General features: G+C 45.2%; 1 protein-coding gene across 1 annotated transcript in view; it reads right to left on the bottom strand.

The window, feature by feature from the left end:
* Positions 1-8244: 8244 nt before the first annotated feature.
* xxylt1 (xyloside xylosyltransferase 1) overlaps positions 8245-20562 on the bottom strand; it is a 33800-nt gene continuing 21482 nt past the window's right edge. Inside the window, exons 3-4 of the mRNA XM_042339380.1 lie at positions 19840-19972; positions 8245-8788 (exon numbers count right to left, since the gene is read on the bottom strand). Of these exons, the coding sequence (XP_042195314.1) occupies positions 8395-8788; positions 19840-19972 (527 nt within the window). The 3' untranslated portion in view covers positions 8245-8394. The remainder of the gene's footprint in view (positions 8789-19839; positions 19973-20562) is intronic.

Raw genomic sequence — 20562 nt, 5'->3', positions numbered from 1 at the left:
ACATTGCCAGCGTTCCCAAGACGCTATCCTGCATGAATAATAATAATAATAATAATCCTTGCATTTGATTTAGCGCCTTATCACGTCTCAAAGCGCTTCACAGGATACACTGTAAAGTACACTGTATATTTACGGATGAAACGCAGCAACCAATTGCGCACAGCAGTGTCCCACAAACAGTTGTGGATTGAATGACCCAATTTTTTGTAAGGGATTATTACCTCCGGAAACTGATTCACCAATCGACTAACAACTATGTTTCTACTTACTGCTAGGTAAACAGAGATGTGTGGAGTAAGGAAACGTGCATTTTTAGGTTTTGCCCTGACCGGGACTCAAACCTCTTGCTCAACAAGTTGTTGTTGTTTGATCCAACCTTAAAGACAGACAAGCTAGGGTTCTTCAGGTTTGAGGATATTAAAGCCTGTTCCATGGAGTCTGGCAGTGATGGTTTACATTGTACCTACATTGACACAAACATTTCTCTCAAACGTAGTCAATTTCTAGGTTGGCACATAACACTTGAGTTGCTGTTGTTGAAGCACCGACTCCCACCACACAATGAGGACAAGGAAGAGTTTGCAAGGGCAATGAAAGGATTCCCCACTGGTCCCAGTAATTGTGAATAATGGATCGCCTACCAGTTTTGTGAGATGCGACAAAGAAATCAGGTCTTTGCCATGGAAACTGCAGTGGCTTGCTCTACATCCCCTCGGAAAGGCATTCCACTGCCACACATACCAGCCTCCGAAACTCACTGCACATGACACATACACGCTGCGCTCTAGACATGATCTCCTTATTAAGTCAGGTATTAGAGCGGACAGCGGATCACGAATTGCACTGATTTCCAAACCAAACAGAACTGGGCCAAAGAGCTGTCAACACTTGGTAACACAAGGCAACACATTGACTCCAGGGTCCAACCGTCCAAAGCAGAACACTGCAAGACCATGGCAGCAAGGGGGAGGGGAGCGGAAAGCATCAATCTAAGATAATTAGTAAGGGAGCAAAGGGGAAACTAGGAAGCAAATAGTTATATTATGCACAGGGCTGTTGAGATGTGGAATGACCTGTCGCGAGCGATAATTGGCTTTCAAGAGGCTAGCACCTCTGGCCATGCAACACTTCCCCCAGCACTGCACTGGAGTGTCAGCCTAGACTAGAGTACATCAGTTCAAAATTCAACATTAGAGCTTGAAACCATAACCTTCCTGAAGGCTTGAACGCAAACCTTCTGAATCAGAGGCAAAAGTGTTATCGACTGAGCCAGGCTGATATCGACTGATATCAATGCCTTATGCTGGCGCCATCAATGTTTCCTGGATTACTGGGAAACACAATTTGTGGGGATAAAAACTTTAGTCCTGAAAGATTTGAAGTTGCCTCACCAGGTAAAGTACAAAAATCGTACGGTTACTCGCAAGGTCAGGTGAGGGAACGGGCAAGTGAGCGAATCAACGAGTAGCAACTGGATTAAGGAAATAAGAAACTAAACAGGCCATTGTATAATAATAATCCTTGCATTTTATAATGCTTCTTATCACGCTGCCAAGACATCTCAAAGCGCTTCACAGGATATACTGTAAAGTGTCGTGATTCTGTATTTTGTGGGCAAAACGCAGCAGCCAATTGTTCACAGCAGTGTCCTATAAACAGTCATGGATTGAGTGACCCAATTCTTATTTATTGATATATTTAGTGAGCGAGTGAAGGAGGGAGGGAGCGAGGTAGGGAGCGAGCGAGCGAGCAATGCACAGATCTTTGCTGACAGTAATATATATATTATGTCACTGAGAGTGCAGAAAGAGTGATGGAGTCGTCAAACACTGCTGGTGTTCATTTTCAAACGGAGCGAGCAACAACGTGGTAAGATTGAAAAAAAAGAGACGCACGTCGACTGGGAAATGTTCATGGTAATTTTAGCAACCAACACAGGCAAAGGCGCAAGATTGTTCCAAGGATTAAAGCATTAACAAGCATTTAAATGGATTAACCTTTTGACACTGAATTAGCACAGTATTAATGGATTGGATTTCACTTACATATTATACAATCCATGTACCATAGAATCATAGACATGTTTGTTATGGAGCAAAGCCATTCAGCCCATCATGCTGCTGTCCCACATGTCAAGAAGATATCTCGAAGCGCTGAAGTCACGCTTAAATCGAGGCTCGTCCAAAATTCGGGGGCTGGTGGGGGTGGGGAGGGAGCAGTTTTGCGGATAAGCGATCGTTCCCACCCCCTCGACAAAACCACCTCACTTCATCGGAGAATAGAAAGCAGTAATGGGAGTATGTGCCTCAACACACACACGCGCACTCACACATGTGCACACACATACATTCTCACACACACACACAGCAACTGTAGCGATCAAATAGACAGTATTGATTTACAGGATATATTGTAAAGTGGATTGACAGTGTATTTTGCGGGAGAATAAGATCAGTTCGGTTGAAGAAGGCCTTTTGGCAACCATCTGATCTCCTCCTTCCAGTACAAATGTCTAACATCCTCCCATCACAGCTTCTCGGCTTCAACCACCATCCCAAACCGATTTGCTCCTCAGCTGCAGGGTACACGGGAGGGGGTTTGCGAAGGTCAGACTTCTTTGAAACAAAAAGCCACCTTTAAAAGCCGCCGGCTCGCGCCTGTTCAAACAGCGAGCCCTGTACATAAAGCCCAGCCAAAACTACAGGGTCAACCCGCACAGGACAGTTGACAGAGCCCAAGGGGATCGTCGCTCCTCTTTCTGCAGCGACTCCGTAAAAATAATTATGGTGAAAGCAACCGTGAGCCGTGCGCGGGAGGAACAATGTCTCAGTTTGGGCCCCAAGTCTGTCAAGTTTTGCGATGTGGTTTGAATTTTTGCCCCCCGCCGCCCATACTCTTTGAAACAATGTGAGGAATGTACTGCGTTTGTGCTGCAATTTTCTTTTCAATGACTCGCAGGAGCTGTTTTTTTTATATATATATAGATATATGTTTTAATTGCCACAGTTGCGATGTGTATGTTGAGGCACGTTTTCCCATTATGCCAGCCACGCTTTCTGCTCGAGAGAAACTTAATTCGGGACATTAAAGATCCCGTTTCCCTATTTGAAAATTGAAGGGAGATTCTCCTGATGTCCTGGCCAACAATCCCCCAGGTAAAATTGCCCATTCCCTTCAAGGCTGTTAGTGGGACATTGCTGTGTGCAAAGTGGACGTTGCATTCACTCACAAAATACATCCAATTACACCACTTTACAGCATATCCTGTGAAGCACTTTGAGTAGTACTTTCGAGCTGAAAGGCGATGTATCAAATGTAAGGATTACTATTATTATTATGTTCAATACTCCGGCAATGGAGATAGATGGGGACTGATTGGGAGTGGGAGGGGGGGTGAGGAGGTAGGAGGGGGGTGGAAGAGTAGAGAAATGACCCCAATGGAGTGACATGACAACAGGACGGAACAGGGCAATAAAACATCACAAGGAAGAGGGGAGAACATTTGAAAGAAATTAGCAGAGAGACATTTTTTAACCAGTAAAAGTTGCTGGAAACCCCGTCTGATGCAGTGTGCAAATCAACACGTAGGAGTCTTGCGAGAGTCATTGCAGAAAAACGCAGCATCAAAGCAAGTCTAGAATTATAACGTTGTGCAATACCTGGGGGCATCTCTTTGTGACGGGTTTGTAACCTTGCTGAGCACCATTTCAAGACAGTTTATGGTACCATTGCAAGGCGCGCCACAGATGTTCCCGATCAAAACAATGCTGAGGAATGCTTTCTACAACGAAGAGGAAGGAAATAAAATATAGCACACACACACGCACAAACAGACACACACGAGGAATTTGCAGAAAATTTATTCTGATCGTGTTAAATGGCCTTAGGCCCTTGTGCATTTCATAATAGCAATCCTTGCAACTGATCTGGTTTCATATACTTAAGCGAACAATCTTTGTGGGACGCTGCTGTGCGCAATTGACTGCCGTATTTCGCCCACAAAATACACAGTCAAATCCACTTTACAGTATATCCTGTGACGCGCTTTTGAGACATCTCAACGAAGTGAAAAGGCGCTATATCAAATGCAAGGATTATGATTATTAATAATCACCTAAACAGGCGGACGGAACCTCGGTTTAATGTTTCATCTAAAGAACGGCACCGCTGACAATGGCGCTCTGTCCACTGAAGCATCAGCCTGGACCTGACAGCATGGGGGCTGGGAGGGAGGGGTTAAAAAAACATTTGGCACGTGAAGGGTTACTTCACAGCAAATGGTAGCAACTTGCATCTAAAGCTGTGTCCACAATTTCAGAACCAACCAAATACATTCAAATACAAGAGGAATGCAGACTAACTGACTGGAATGTGGCTGAACTTGGTCGTGTCAGACTGTCAAGGTTTATCCTGATCCGAAAGCAATGTTCTGGGCCCCACACACGCTCACAATTCATATCTTAAACTCCTGTTCATTTCTTTAATGGCTTCATTTAATTTAATTCACTCCTGTTGGTGTCAGGTTTGTGGAAGAATCTTTGAGTGACATGACTCCGTCCCACCAAAAAATCCCCCCCACCACCCCAATGGAACCACCTGTTCACTTCACAGCTCTATGTGGGACATTGCTGTGTGCAAATTGGCTGCCGGGTTTACCCGCAAACTACACAGTCACTCCACTTTACAGGACATCCTATGAAGCGCTTTGCGATGTCCTCCTAACGCAAAGGCCCTATACCAAATGTAAGGATTGTTATTAATAACAACAGCCTTTTACATTTAACTTTCACTTGGATTTGGATATAGCACAACACAATACAACTTACATTTATACGGTGCCTTTCACGTCGGGAGGATGTCGCAGAGCGTACAGATGTCTAAAGCCCCCGTTTATAACACGCGGCCCTTTTTAAAAACATACCACGGGGCAATTATCGTGTTCAGTGTTAGGTGCGATCACTCATAATCCTAACATCCTTGCATTTGACACAGTGTCTTATTGAAATGCATCAAAGTGCTTCATGGTAATTACTGTTTAGTGACTTGGGGGGGAAGGGGGGGCAATGGGGGGGGGTGATTAATGGCTCAGCTCCCCTCCCCCACTTCTCTCCCAATGGCAATCGAGATAGCGGGATGATTAATATTGAGTCAGAACAGCAGAGAGTACAGACTGGCACATAAGATTTGAGAAGGTTACACAGATAAGATAAAGTTTGTGAGAGGATAACCCGTTCGTCAGTGTAAAGGGTTTAGATTGAACTAATTAACTAATGCAATAGTAACCTGTGAACGAACAGTAAAGGTGGGAAACGGGGGTTGGCCGTTTTCATTAAAGTGGTTGGTTGTTTATTTTACCTTTCACACTCACCTCTGTGTTCACTGAAGGTGTTTTAAAGTGCTCTTAAAGACATAAACAGGTTGGAGACGAGCAGGAAAGTGGTCGAACGACATTAATGAGGGAAAGGCCATGGAAGAGGGCCAACCCAACCCAAAAAAGCCAACGTGTAAAAGAGAGCTGCGTATTAACTAATTGAGCATTAAACATTACAGTGTAGTTCTAGTTGTGAGGACTGAGTCCTTACACAGAGCGTACACTGTGCTCCATCACTGACACGAGGAAGGGGAGCAACAACAACAACATGCATTTACATAGCGCCCTTTATTCTGGGCAGAGTCTCGGAGCGCTTAACCGTGGCGGAGCCTGACGCCAAGCCAGGGGGGGGGTGGAAGGAGGTGACCGTAAGCACGGTCGAAGAAGAATGTCTTTAGTTGTGATCCAAAAGAGGGGAAGGTGGGGGCAAGAGGGTGGGGGGGGGGGGGGAAGGTGGAACTGGAGGAGATGGCAGAGGTCGGAGGCCGTGCGCCCTGGGGCAGGTGGGAAAACCTTAAAGAAATGTCATTAAAATCCTCTCAAGTGTAACTCATACCCACTGCTCATTAATTATGCAAAAAAAGGAATGAAAGGCTCAACTAAGGACATGGGACGTTACACTCCATATGGAGGCAAATACTCGCTCGAGGTACCAATTGGTGTCTTAATCTAGGTCAACAACAACAAATTACATTTTCACGTCGGGAGAACGTCCCAAGGTGTAATCCCCATAAACAGACAAAACTAGCACCAAGATCAGGAGGACATCTGGATGTAGAAACCGCAGGTAAAAATAGTCAATTAAAAAAAACTGTTGGGGTAAACCTTCAAGAAATGTGATTTCCCCCCATATTTGACACCATGCCTTATCGAATTGTCTCAAAGTGCTTCACGGTAATTCCTGTTTAGTGACTGTGTATTTGTAGGCGAATGCAGAAGCCAGCGCAGGGGAGGGGTATCGGGAGAGGAAGAGAGCGGGAGGAAGTGACTGTAGACGGGGGGGGAAGGCAAAGGGGATGCATTACCTCCCCTCCCCCCTCCCCCATTGGCGTGAGATTATTCAGCAATTCTACAGCTAAACAAGAAACAACAGGGAACAAAGTTAATTTTAAATACAGTTGTTACCTTTTCACTTATCTTTTGTATACATGATTTTAAATTAAACAATTCAAGGATAATTTTATTAACCTTTCCCCCCTTCACCCCCCTCTTTCGAGGCAATCCCAAAAATGAAGTTCACACACACACAATCTGTGAATGGAACAACAACAACTTGCATTTATGTCGTGCCCCTCATGTCGAGTAGCGTCCTGGAGCGCTTATAACAAAATAAGTTTATAACAAAACAAAATAAGCTTGATATAACAAAATATTTATCGTACTTACTTTAATAATACAAAATCTTTGTCTTTGATACAGCACCTTTCACGTCGGGAGAATGTCTCAGGATGCTTCACAGCATCTCCTGTAAAGTGTAGTGACTGTGCATTTTGTAGACGAAAGGTGACTGGTGGTATAACTCTCAGTGCACACAGATGCAACCCTGTGGATTTTGCACTAAACATTTGCACACCTGAACAGAGCAGACAGGGGGCTTGGTTTCATGTGTGTTTAATGAGTTTTCAAGAAAAGGATTCAAGAAATATTCAGGAAGGAAATTTTTTTCGCCTTTTTTTATTCACTAATTACTCGGCCCAAATTACTTCATTAATTGCAAAACAAACAAAAGAGGCTTTGAAATGTCAAGGACAGTTTTGGTGAGAAAAACAATTGACAATTTGAAAAGTTTAAAAAAAGAAAATATTTTCTGAAGGAGCATTTTTTTTAGGGTTATGGGGAAAAATGACATCCAATCTTAAATGGGCAAACAAGTCAAGTTGTTTCTGAAATCCGTCTTCAAGTCAATTAATGCAGTTAATTAAGAAACTCCAGCCAATTTTACCCCCAAGCGATCAAAAGAAAATGGCCTTCTCTCTCAGTCAGTCGTTCTTATATTTTATAATTGTAAAGCTTGGATCAGTGGATTTGCTGCAAAGTATAGTGACTTTGTGAGTTCCACATCCCAACAAGGGGCTTGAACCCACAACCTTCTGACTTGAGAGGTAAGATCACTGCCGTCTGAGCCAAGCTGGCATTTGTAACAACAACAATAATAATAATACTAATCCTTGCACTTGATATAGCCACTTTGCACGTCGATAAGATTTCTCAAAGTGCTTCACAGGATATATTGTAAAGTGGATTGACTGTGTATTTTGTGGGTGAAACACGGCAGCGAATTACGCACAGCAGCGTCCCCCAAACAGTCGTGGATTGAGTGACCAAATAGTTTTTAGTATTTATTTATTTAATAAAATTATAAAATTTTGGAAGCTGGGTTCTATTCAGTTCCTATTTTACTTAAAGTAATAAGGTTCTCAAGCTAGGACTGACTTTATGACCTTTTCCTCCAGTTCCTCCAGACGAGACAAGATGTTCTTGCTCTGCAGGCTAAGATGAGGTTGGAATGAAAGCCTTTCGGTCCAGGGCTCTGCCCAGGGTGAACTCTAGCCCCATCCAGGCTGGGCTCAAAGCAAAGGGTGTGCAATAGGTGGGTGGGGAGGGGAGACAAAAAGAAAAAAAACAAACAGGTCAGAAGCCTGGAAACTGGTAACCCGTGCTGTTAAAAAAAGAAACTGATCCAGAAGGAGTAAAAAAGCTTTTAAAGAAAATGAGTATTATAAAAATGTTATCAAAAAATCTTTAGTGCAACGAGCAAATTTCTCCCTCTCTCCCGGGGGCCTGGCCAACATTTTCCCCCCCTCCCCCACCACAACCCCATTAAAATTGGTCAGTCACTCCATGGCTGTCGTTACAGCGCCATTGGACATCCTCCCCCACCCACCCCTACCCCCAGCATGGAAAAAATAGAGCAAGGAAAGAGTCGTCGGTGGATAAAACGTCAGATAAGACGTCCGCTGATAAGACGTCAGCGCCCACCCACCAACCGCCCCCCACCCCCCACCCCTCCCTGAGGTTTGACGTCACTCCTCCGGAATGGGAGTGTTGCAGTTCCCGTGGTAAATATTCACTTCTCCGCGGCATTGGAAGTAAAGGTCGAAGACGTCGGCGTAACCGTGATCCCTCCACCAGGTGCAGAGCTGCCGGTTCCAGGTGCAGTTCAGGGGGTGGAAGAGGCCCGGGTGCTCCATGCCGGCCACCGTGAAGAAGTCCTGGTCGCCCAAGTGGCCCTTGAAGCGGTATTTCTCAGCCAATTTCTCCACGTTGCCCGGCTCCAGGAGCCTGTTGTACAACGCCGAGCTCCGCATCCTGCCCAGGTCCAGGAGCACCACGCCGCTGTTAAAACCAGGGATGCCGGGCGGTGGCTCCCCCACCACCGTGCCGGGATTCTCCCTGCGGTACTGCCACAGCGCGTGCCTGGAACACAACACACACACATACACGCATTAAAGACATTAAACTTCACTCCCTGTCTGCGCCTGTTCTGGTGGACGTTAAAGATCCCGCCGCGCTAGTCGAAAACAGAAGGGAGTTTCTCTCTCTCTCTCCCCCAGTGTCCCGGCCAACAATCCCCTCCCCCAAATAAAATCGGTCGCTCCCTCTCTCCATGGCTGTTGTTGCAGCGTCTTGGCACCTGCTCCCAACGTGAAAGGCGCTATACAAAGTCATTTGTTGTTGCTTGTGGGACACTGCTGTGTGCAGCTGGCTGGCGCGTTTCGCCCACACAAGTCACTGCACTCTCCGATGTATCCCGTGAAGCGCCTTGAAATGTCTCGTTTGTTATTAAGACGGGTGTCGAACAGGAGACACCAACTTATGATTAATAACAGCGTTTGATATCCCGCCTTTCATGACGGGAGCCAAAAGGGGACTTTCTTCCTCATCCAAAATCTTGTGGTCGCCTCTGGATATTCCCATCAGGAAAAATTCTCACGCACAAACTTAATTCATAACATCGAATGGAAAGAAGCCAAGAACAAGCTAAGAGCAGCGGTAAGGAGGTCTCCTGCCAACAGGGCTTACACAAGCAGAAAGTCCAGGTTTTCCTGCGGAACTCAGCCTGGGTTAGATTAAAGACTCAGGAGTGTACAATGCAGCCTCTATTCTATTCGGAATCTCAGCACCACCGGCCTGAAGCGCTTTGAGACATCCTCGTTGCCCGACGTGAAAGGCGCTGTGTAAACGTAAAGTGATTGTTCACAATTAAAATTTGTATTAAGCGGAAGCCTCAAACCCAATTTTCTTAAACTCAGTTCCGTTCTCTGGAGGCTTAACGATAATACTCATCATCATGCTAATAATAATGCTCGCATTTGATATCGCGGCTTATCACGTTGTTGAGACATCTCAAAGCGCTTCACAGAATGAATTGTAAAATGAATTTTGTGGGCGAAACATAGCAGCCAATTGCTCACAGCAGTGTCCCACACAAGTCATGATTCGAGTGACCGTTTTTTATTAATTTGATTTGTTCCGTGAGTATCACAACCACACAATCTCCTTCAAACGTGATTTCTTCCTAAAATGCAATTCATTCCTGCTTTCTTACCAATTTAGTTCAATCATCTCTCCCTCATCCCTCCTTTCCCTTCCCTCCCTCCCCTCTTCCCCATTCCCTTCCCCCACTTTCTGGGATATTTAACATCCCAATCTACCACTACGATGATACCTTTTCAGAAAGGATATCAGAGTTTGGTGACCAGACCAGATCTTTAGGAAGAAAATAGCCCCCACTCTCCTCCCTCCGATGTCTAAATATACCACTGCAGACAAGGCAACCCTTACAGCTTAAGAGATGAAAACTGGACTTTTGTTTGGAAGACAGAAAAAATTATTGGTTGAAGAGCAAAGGAGCCCATGGCTTGGGACAATGGCAGTGCTGTAAAAAAGACAAGGTAAGTCTCGGACAGCAGTTAGAAAGACGATATGATTAATGAGATTTCATCTACGCTTTTTTTCATGTGTTTTGGAATGCCGGAGCTCAGAAGATTGAAAGCTCGGACTAGAGTCCCTGCATTTCATGCAGCACCGATATCATGGAGACATCTCAAAGCGTCTCACAGGTTAATTTCTGCAACACGTGGTCACTGTATATCTTGCAGGATTGTTGGCCAGAACACTTGGGAGAAACTCCCTTCCCTTTTCGAATTGCATCGAGGATTTTTTAACGTTCACCCTGGACACAGACGTAACCTTGGTTTAATGACTTATCCAAAGGATGGCACCTCAGACTGTGCAGTTTCCCCCCGCCCACACCCCCCAGCACTGGACTGGAGCGTGAGCTTGCACAGTGAGCTCGATATGGGGCTTGAACCCCGCAATCTTCTGACTTGGAGGTGAGAGTGCTACTCACTCAGGCAGATGTTAAAGATTGTACCTTAGTGAACCTTAAAAGACAGCACCCATTTGAAAAGAGAATAGAGATTCTCCTGGTGTCCCGGTCAACAATCCTCCAGATAAAACTAGTCATTCACTCAGTGACAGTTGGCGGGACATAGCTGTGCGCAAATTGGCTGTGAAATTCACAGTCACTATCCCACACAGAGTAAAGAAAATTCTGTGAAGCACTTTGAGATGTTTCGACGACTCAATAAGGCGTTGAATGCAAGGATCATCATTATTATTATTATTTGATAATATGGCTTCATGTGATCTCAGAGAAAATGCCTCACTGGCAGCCTGACCCTCCCCAGGAGGAGTCACAGGCTGAATATGTTCCCAAAATTCAATCTTCCTTTGTGGTTTGGCTGTGGTCTGATGGGCAGGTTTCCAGACTCCGGACTATTGCAACACCTGCTGAGGAGCGAAGCTGAGGGAAAAGGGACGGGAGGAGGGGAGGGGAGATGGGGGTGGGAACCGAGAAAATTATCCCAGTCCACAAATGCTCACTTCCTGTCAGGCACTGACTAATCTATGGACCTAATGTCCCAACATCCCAGCTGGATGGCAACAGGAAACAGCCGAGATACACACAGAGGGGGAGAAAAACAGAATCCCCAAATAAACAGCTTTCCAACTGGAATCTTTAACTCCTTGTAAACCACACAGACACACTCACGCATGCACGCACACCATACACACGCGGATTGGAGGACTCACATTTTCCCCCTTAGCAGGTACAAACCAGATTCAATCCGCACTGTGATATCTTGTGTTAGCTACAAGGAGTAGCGAGAGAGGCTGGGCTTCTTCCCATTGGGAGCAGAGGAGGTTGAGGGCTGATATCAAAACATTAATATAATAATAATGACCCTGGCAGCATCAGTCTAGACTATGTGAGTTCAAAGTCCCCAACTTTAACCCACAACCATTTGACTGTGAGGGGACAGCGTTATCGACTGCGCCAAGCTGACACACCACCGTAATAATGAAATTCTCTCCCAATTCTGTCTCGGTTTTCTGCAGGTCTTAAAAGAAATTTACATTGGAAAAAAAACTGCTTCGCAAATCAAGACTGAACTGAACAATTTGCCAAAATCTGGACGCTCTGAAATGGTAAGAAAATAAGAGTAAATCTCGACTCAGGTGTATTTTTGATCCCTTTGCTTTAATCTCTCATCTGGCAGTCTGTCAACGCAGCACTGCTTCTTCTCCCCCCCCAGCACCACACTGAAACGTCAGCCTAGACTGTAAGTTCAAGTCCACCTACAAAGGGCTTAAACCTCCCAAACCTTTGACCAGAGCAAAGGGGAGCTACTCCGGGTAATTGGAGTTGAGGTACAGATCAGCCATGATCTAATAGAATGGCAGAACAGGCTCGAGGGGGCTAAATGGCCTCCCCCTGTGATCCTCAACACTGGAAAAACGCGCGCCAGTTCCCTGCATCACTCTTGAGTCGCTTCCCTCCCCGCTGACGTCTGTTTCCTGCCCGTCAGCCCCAGGAGGAATCTGGGCCAGAGATTGCTGAACACTGCCTGTCGGGAAGCACGTTTCTCAGTGTGTGCGACTGACTCACTCGTATCTCTGAACAATGACCTGACTCACTGTCGGCTACTGCGGTTTGCGAGACGCTAACACGGCACTTCCTGCTGACAATCGTGCAATTCCGTTTGACGGACGCGAACAGGAACGCCGCTCGGGGAGGGGGGGAGGTTGTGGGGGAGGCTCGGGGCTCAGGGCTGGCGAGGGCTCAAGAGTGGACGACATTGACGGTCAGTGGGGGGAGGGGTGGGGGGGGGCAAAGAGCTCCTGAGAAACAACACAGAGAGGGAAACGGAGTCAGATCATTACATCAAGAGGCTCACGTGGCCAACGATGACACAGATAAATCAAAGTCATTCATTCGAGGGTAGTTTGGCCGTGCAGCAAGTTGGCTGGCAGGTTGGCTCGGAGCACACACAGCCTCTAACCTTTGACAGCAGTTATCTACGGAGTAGTTTCAGGACGTTTCGCCTCGAGCAGGAAGGTTGATTTCAACAAAAAAAAAATAATCAAGTGCCAGGATTATCTCAACACCTGATGGGGTGAAAAGGCCCTTTTGCTTTGCTGTAACATCCAAAGGGTAAACATAGGAACAGGAATTGACCATTCAGGACCTTGAGCTGTCTCCCTCAGCTGTTTACTCTCCGTTTCTCCATGTCCCTCGATACCCTGACTGAACAAATATCTATCGACCTCAGTCTTGAAAATTCCAATGTTGCGTAGTGGGGGTGGGGGGGGAGAATTCCAGATTTCTACAAGCCTTTGTGCGGTGGAAAAAAAGTGTATGAAACACATCCGACAGAGACATGGGAACTGAGGAAGCATCTGTCCAGCTACATTTCCATGCATTCAAAAAGGGACAGAAATAAAGGAGGGAGGGAGGGAGGGAGGGAAGGAGGGAGTTGGGGGGGGATAGATTTATAATATAATAGTATTCCTTGCATTTGATATAGTGCCTTATCACGTCGTTGAGACATCTCAAAACGCATCGCAGAATTTATTGTAACATGGATTGACTGTGTATTTTGTGCGTTTATTTCAGTGAATAAGCAACACACAGAGTTTTAGGCAAAGTACGCACATATCTGTGAATCTCTCTCCCCTGTAGAGACAATGTATTTATAATAATAATAATCCTTGCATTTGATATAGCGCCTTATCATGTCTTCGAGTCATCTCAAAGTGCTTCAAAGGATTTCCTGCAATGTGAATTGACTATATATTTTGTGGGCAAAAGGCCAATTGCCCACAGCAGCGTCCTGCAATCAGTCGTGGATTGAGTGACCAAATTATTTGTTTTACATTTTTATTTACTTTGAAGGAATTATTACCCCCAGAAAACGTATTTCTGTCTGTAGCAACGTTTGGTGTCATCGACGGCAACTCGTCACTGATCCCAGAGCGGACGGAGATGGTTGCCACTGTTGGTTGTACTGATTGTAATCGGAGGCAGGAGAATTCTCCTGGGACTCAAAGACAGGCCTTGACGAGTCTCGCAGCCCGAGCTTCTGCTCTCTGAAGTTAGCAGATTAGGCTGTGTTGGGGGTCAGGGGAAATGCGACACACGTCAGTCTCATCCCCACCCCACGTGCCCGGTGAACACTATCCCTCGAGCAACAGAGAAGAAATCGCTCCGGAAAGATTTTTTTTTTTTGAAAAGTAATTGGAATAAAATATAATGAACACACAACGCAGCAGCAGAGTCGTAATTTCAGGCAAGGGTAGACGCTCACTGAATCCAAATCCTCTCCTGTTAACCCTGTAAGTCAAAGCCCTAACGGGTAGGGCGGTCCTAGCTGGATAAGATGCAAGAAAGCTTGCCAGGAAGTGCTAATAATGGCAAACTGTGTGGTTTTAGCTGGTTCGTCTCCAGCAGTTACCCCAACGCACACTCCCAAGCCTTGGCTCTTGCCAACTTGTCCTAATGGTTGCACACTTCAACTCACCAAGCCAGTCAGGAACCTAAGTGTCTTGTTCGACCGTCTTCTCTTCCCGACATCCAAGCCATGCCCCGCTCTGCCTTCCCTCACCTCCGTAACATCACCTGACTCCGCCACTACCTCACCCCTCAGGCCGCTGAAACTCTTGTTCATGCCTTTATCACCTCCAGGCTCGACTGTGCAAATGCCCTGCTTGTCGGCCTTCCCAACTACTCCTTCCACAGCTGCAGATAATCCAGAACTCTGCAGCCTGTGTGCTCTCTGTGACCCCATCTCCCCCACTCTCGCCCGACTCCACTGGTTCCCTATCCTTCAGAGGATCCAGTTCAAGATCCTGGTCCTCACATACAAAGCCCTCCATGGCCTCGCCCCACCTTAACTCTGTGACCTCCTAACTCCCTACCAATCTGCCCGTTTCCTCTGCCCAGCCGGCTCTGACCTGCTCCACGTCCCCCGCCCCACCCGCCCCAGCATTGGCGGGAGAGGCTTCAGCCACTCTGCCGCCAACCTCTGGAATTCCATCCCCAGTCACTCCGTCTCGCTCCCTCTTTAGCCTCCTTCAAGTCCTGCCTCAAGACCATCCTCTTCGACCATACCATCGTCTACCCCCTTTCCCCTCCCTTCTCCCCCCCTGACCCCAGTGCTCGGGTCAGAAATGCTGTACACTGTCCAGCGCCTTGGGACATCCTCCCGACGTGAAAGGCACTATACAAATGTAATCTTGTTGTTGTTGTTATAATACTATCCAAAATTAGGTAAGCAGGTTGCGTCCCTCCAGAAGAACATCTTTTCGAATAGCCTTTAACGGGGTATTTAACATCCACCTAAAGAGGCAGGCGGGGCCCTTGGTTTATGGTCTCATCTGAAAGACAGCGCCATCGATAATGCAACGCTCCCCTCCCAGCAATGCACTGTGAGCTCTGAGCCTCTGATCCAGGGTTAAATCCGGTCCCAGAGGTGTGACTGCATTCTAATAAATATCTCTAGGATTTCCATGTGTAGGTGGGATGCATGGAACTCTGTTTGGTTTGGGGCACTCTGTCTGATTTGGATACTCTTAAGCATGGTGATGGGTTTCCACATATATTGAGACACCCGGCTGACCCCCAAAAAAATCCTTTGAGGACATGTCCGCTTGTTGCCACATATGCCCACAAAATTCACAGTCACAGTGTATCTGGTGAAGATTTTTGAGATTCTTGAGATTGTGATAGTGTGCTGCATCTTATGAAAGGATTACTATTGTTATTCTTTTCTGATGAACAATGCCTCGTGGTATCTTGTTCTGCCACCTGCATCTCCTTCAAATGCTTATCAATCTAATTCTTAGAACAAAAATAGCTCCTCCGCTTCCTTTTCTCTTTTGTTGTCTTTGTTTGCAATGAAGCAGCTGATAACAGAACACCCACTGACAGGTCTAGCTGGCTCGGCTGGTGGCAATCACACCCCTGGGACCGGATTTAACCCCTGGATTAGAGGCTCAGAGCTCACATTGCATTGCTGGGAGGGGAGCGTTGCATTGTCGGTGGCGCTGTCTTTCAGATAAGACCATAAACCAAGGGCCCCGCCTGCCTCTTTAGGTGGATTTTAAAGACTCCGTTAAAGGCTATTTAAAAAGATTTTCTTCTGGTGTCTTGGCCAACATTCCCTCCCACATTGAAGAGCGGCCACATTCGCTTTGTGGCTGTTTGTGGGGACATTTGCTGTGCTACAGTTGGCTGCCATGTTTGTTCATGCAACGCAGTCATTACACTCGATAGTAAATCCTGTGAGGCACTTATAGGGCATTCTCGATGATAAGACACAATTATCATATTAAGATTATTAAATTCGCCGTTTCTTTTTAATATCACAATTTAGGAAAATAATAAGGCATATTAACATGAACAATGCCACCATTACTGGACCTTGCTCCAAGCAGCGAATACCAGGATAAAACTAGTCAGTGTTACTCAACTGTACTTAAATCCCATAATTAGCTTTCCGTGTCACTTCATTATGTGGCTTTCAATGTCACCCATTTCTAGGTGGAAAGACCGGGGATAATGGCTTTGAATTTGCTAAAGTACTAATATAATTCGCCATTCCAGAAGCATGTACAAATATTTGCAGAGAGAACTAATTAAGCTCCATTTGAAAATCCAGATTTCTCTTCTATTATAACATTGTTTTGTTTTGTAAATTGCCAAGCAAATCTCCCTAAACCTCACCCCGGCTTCCAGCTAGAACTTGCAGCCAGTTCCCTCGGTCTGATTAGCTTTTCCATTTCCTTGGAACTCTTCACGCAATCTGGATCGAGTGACAAGAGAAGATCTCAGATCTCCCGGTTAATAATCTTACAGAAATCAATTTAAAGGACTCAGAATCATTTCACCACAGAGTTTGCCCTTAATGAGTCCCGCAGGATTTCATCTAGAAATCTTTCTTTTCGAAGCAATCAGGAATAATCTTCTCCCCGGGATCGGGATAGTTGACCATTTCTTCCAAATGCAACAAGCCCATAAGTTCATTATATTCAGGGCACAGGCATTGGGTTCCAGATTGCAGTATTTCTTAAGATTCCTTAATATGTAATCCAAATCCAATAACATGGCTTTCGCCTACAAATACATAGCACATACATTTCCCAATAATTCTGTGAAGCGCATTGAGACGTCCGTCCTTCCGACATGCGAAGTCGCTATACCAAATGCAAGGATTATCGTTACTTGAACCAGATTGACTCACCCAGAAAGAATGCAGTTTCTAGGTATGCCAACACCAGGGATAACTGAGAATTGTTAGCGTCACTTCTGTACTCCTTACTCCCAAGGCAACAAGAAAAAGCCATTCTGGAAAAACCGGCTCCACACGCTCTGCCTCTCTCCGTGCAGCACAACCCTACAGTCAGTCAGTCAGTCATAAGCCATCAAGAATCTCACACAACTTAAAAAGCAAGTTACTGAAAACTAATTTGATGACCAAAGCTCAAACTGATGGCTGCCCATTACAAAGGAAAAAATTGCTTGATACAGTACCATTCGCTTCGGGAGGATGTCTCAAAGTTTGTCACAGGATTTACTGTAAAGTATAGAGACTGCATGTATTTTGTAAGTAAGTACAAGTTGTTGTTGTTTATGGCAATTTGCACACAGCAACATGCCATAAACAACAACAACTTGTATTTATATACAGCCTTTACAGTGGCGGAGTCTGATACCAAACCAGGAGAGCGGGGAGGTGATCGTAGGCATGGTCGAAGAGGAAGGTCTTAAGACATTAAACATAAATATAAAATGCCATTGTTGGGCAGGACACCGCCAACTGAGTTCGCGTTTTATTCTCTAGCCTTTGGCTTTCTAATGCTTCCGGGTAACGCATCCCCTGCTGCCTCCGTTTAAACCATATATGGTTCTCAGTAACACTGAACACAGCGAAGGGCATTTATCCCAGTGTCCTGCCCAACAAGCCACCAGGCAAACTGGCCTTTAACTTCATGACTGTTTGGTGCAAATTGCCTGTCGCGTTGCACATAGTCACTACATCTGACAGCAATGGTTTCAACATTATTAGGCATGAATTGAAATGCAAGGATTATTATTATTAATAATAATTCTGTCTCTCTGCGGGGGAGGACAACAGATAGACATCAGTAACATAATGTCACATAATATTACAGACGTAAGTAACATAATGTCACATAATGTCATTAATAATTACTTTATTCCTCACTCACGGACATTAATAACATAATGTAACATGGTAATATAATTTAACTTTGATAGATTTCTTTTAGGAAATAATATCGTGGGATACAGTACATAGTTTGGGACGTGACATGTGCAAGCGACTGCCAGGATGGTGGAAGGAGAACTAGATGGACCTTGGTCTTCTTTCAGCTGGTAAATTCTTATGTTCTTGACAAGCAAGGAGCTTTGGCTGTCGAGATTCAGAGGGAAGGTTTAACCTTTCGTTTCACTACTCTGCCTCTGATCGATGACATAAACTCTCCCCCTTTTTTCCGATGGCATCGGAGATGTTACGAACGACTTGAAAAGGAGCTGTGACAGGCTCAACGGTCCTTCCCTGCCTTTAATCTTTTTTTAAAAATATATAAAAATATACATCAATGCCATTGCCGTGGCAACTGATCCGTTGTCAGGATTTGCCAGCATCTCAGTACCTCCCCCTAACCCCAGCCTGTGGGACTTCTCAGAGTCTTTAAATAGAGCGCACGCCTTGACATGAATTATGCATCAACAGTCGATCTGCAGACTTTATCAGCCAGTCAGCCAGAATACACCAAAATGATTTTGTGGGAAGGATGTGAGAAAGCATGCGTATGTGAGGGAGGGGGTGGGGGAGGGTGGAAGAGATGACTGTTTTTTGGGACACTGCCGTGCACATTTGGCTCTGCGTTTCGCCCGCCAAATAACACAGTCACTCCACTTTACAAGATATTCTGTGAAGCGCTTTGAGACATCTCAACAAAGTGACGAGGAACGATATCGTATGCAAGGATTATTGTTATTATTATCATTATCTCTTTCAGCCTTTAAATATGTATTGGAATTTCTTTCTTTCAAACTAAATGAAGCCACGATTGTTTCCCCCGAACACCCACGGCTCAAACTAAAATCACCAAGTGTCAGGGTCCACGCTGTGAACTGGAGCACAAAGAACAGTAACAATAAATGTTGCACGGACAACGGCCACATCACTAGTGCAATAAAACTAGATCAAATGCAAGTATTATTATTATTACTACTACTAATAATAATATTTCTTGCACTTCATATAGCGCCTTGTCATGTCTTCGAGATGTCTTAAAGCGCTTCACAGGATATACTGTAAAATAAGTTGACTGTATATTTGTGGGGTGAAACATGGCAACCAATTGCACACAGCAGCTTCCCACAAACAGTCGTGGATTGAGTGACCAAATGATTATTATTACTGTTTTTTTTGAAGGAATTGTTGCCCCCGGAAAAGCGATCTGCCAATCGACTAATAACCGGGTTCCTACTTATTGTTAGGTAAACAGATGTGTTTGGAGTAAAGAAATTTGCCCAACGTTTCACCTTGCCCGGAAATCAAACCCAGGTCTCTTTTTTGCGATGCGAGTGATCTAACCACTGAGCTACAGGATATACCGCTTTATCACATCCTCAACACGTCTCAAAGCACTTCATAGGATAAACCGTAAAGTGGATTAACTGTATTTTGTGGGCGAAACAATAAAAATAATAAATAAATTTAAAAAAATAATTATCATTATTATTTTTTTAAATTGTGGATTCAGCCCCCACGTAGGTGCTGACACTCCCAATGCAGTGTTGGGGGTGTGTTGCATTGTTGGAAGTACCGTACTGCTGATGAGATGTTAAACCGAGGCCTGTTTATGCCTTTTCAGGCACGTGTTGAAGATCCAACAATCGCTCTATCTGTTTCCTGGGCAACAACCGCCCTCTAATCAAACCCGTCATTCACTTTACGGCTGTTTTAGGGGACAATGATGTATACAAACAGGCTGCTGTATTCACCTGCGTAGTGTCAATACTGAATGTGTCCTGGGACGCACTGCTAAGCACAGATTGCCAGCTGGACAGTGTAAAGTGCGTGGAGTACCTGTATACAGGCTGAAGTTCTCTGGCTATCCCTATCACAGCCTCTGGCTGAAACTTGTCAAATTCTTCAAAGAGGTTCCTGATGTTCGTCCGGTACTTAACGTCCAGATCCAACTGCACAATCTGAGTCATCTCTGCAGAAAAAAACAACCAAAAAGAGGGTGAGCAAGAGCGAGAGTGTGAGAGAGATAAAGAAAACAAGAGACAGGGAAAGAGAGCACGAGAGAGAAAGAGCGAGAGAGAGAGAGAGAGAGACCCAGAGAGAAAGAGCAAGAGAGTTAGAGAAAGAGAAAAAGAAAGCAAGAGAGGGAGAGAGAGACAGAACGAGAGACAGAGTAAAAATCAGGTCGCTGGTAGATCACCAATAATAGACAGGATGTTTTTACATCCGATTTTCATTTAATAGGCACCATCGGGTCTCTGACAAGAAATCTAATTAATTACCCACATTCACAGCGAACAAACACAGAAAGACAAAAAATAGTAACTCCCTGAATTACACTTTGGGATCAGCATAAATTTCAGTCATTCTTAGATCTCCCCCCCCCCAACTATTGACCTATGTCCATTCCGAAACAATTGAATCGTTTAATTGACCCTCGCTGTGTCAAACTTGTTAGGTGCAAACTCGGGTGTTCACAAAGATTAGTGGTTGATCACTGGGCTGTGTGCTCGCTTGCATGCCTCAGGTTTCTAGTGAGGTTTCACAAGCTTTAACAGTCCC

This window comes from Callorhinchus milii, unplaced genomic scaffold (assembly GCF_018977255.1).
Source record: "Callorhinchus milii isolate IMCB2004 unplaced genomic scaffold, IMCB_Cmil_1.0 Scaffold11, whole genome shotgun sequence".
Lineage (NCBI taxonomy): Eukaryota > Metazoa > Chordata > Chondrichthyes > Chimaeriformes > Callorhinchidae > Callorhinchus > Callorhinchus milii.
Note: the sequence above shows the minus strand (reverse complement) of the source record. Positions and strands in the feature narration are given on the sequence as shown.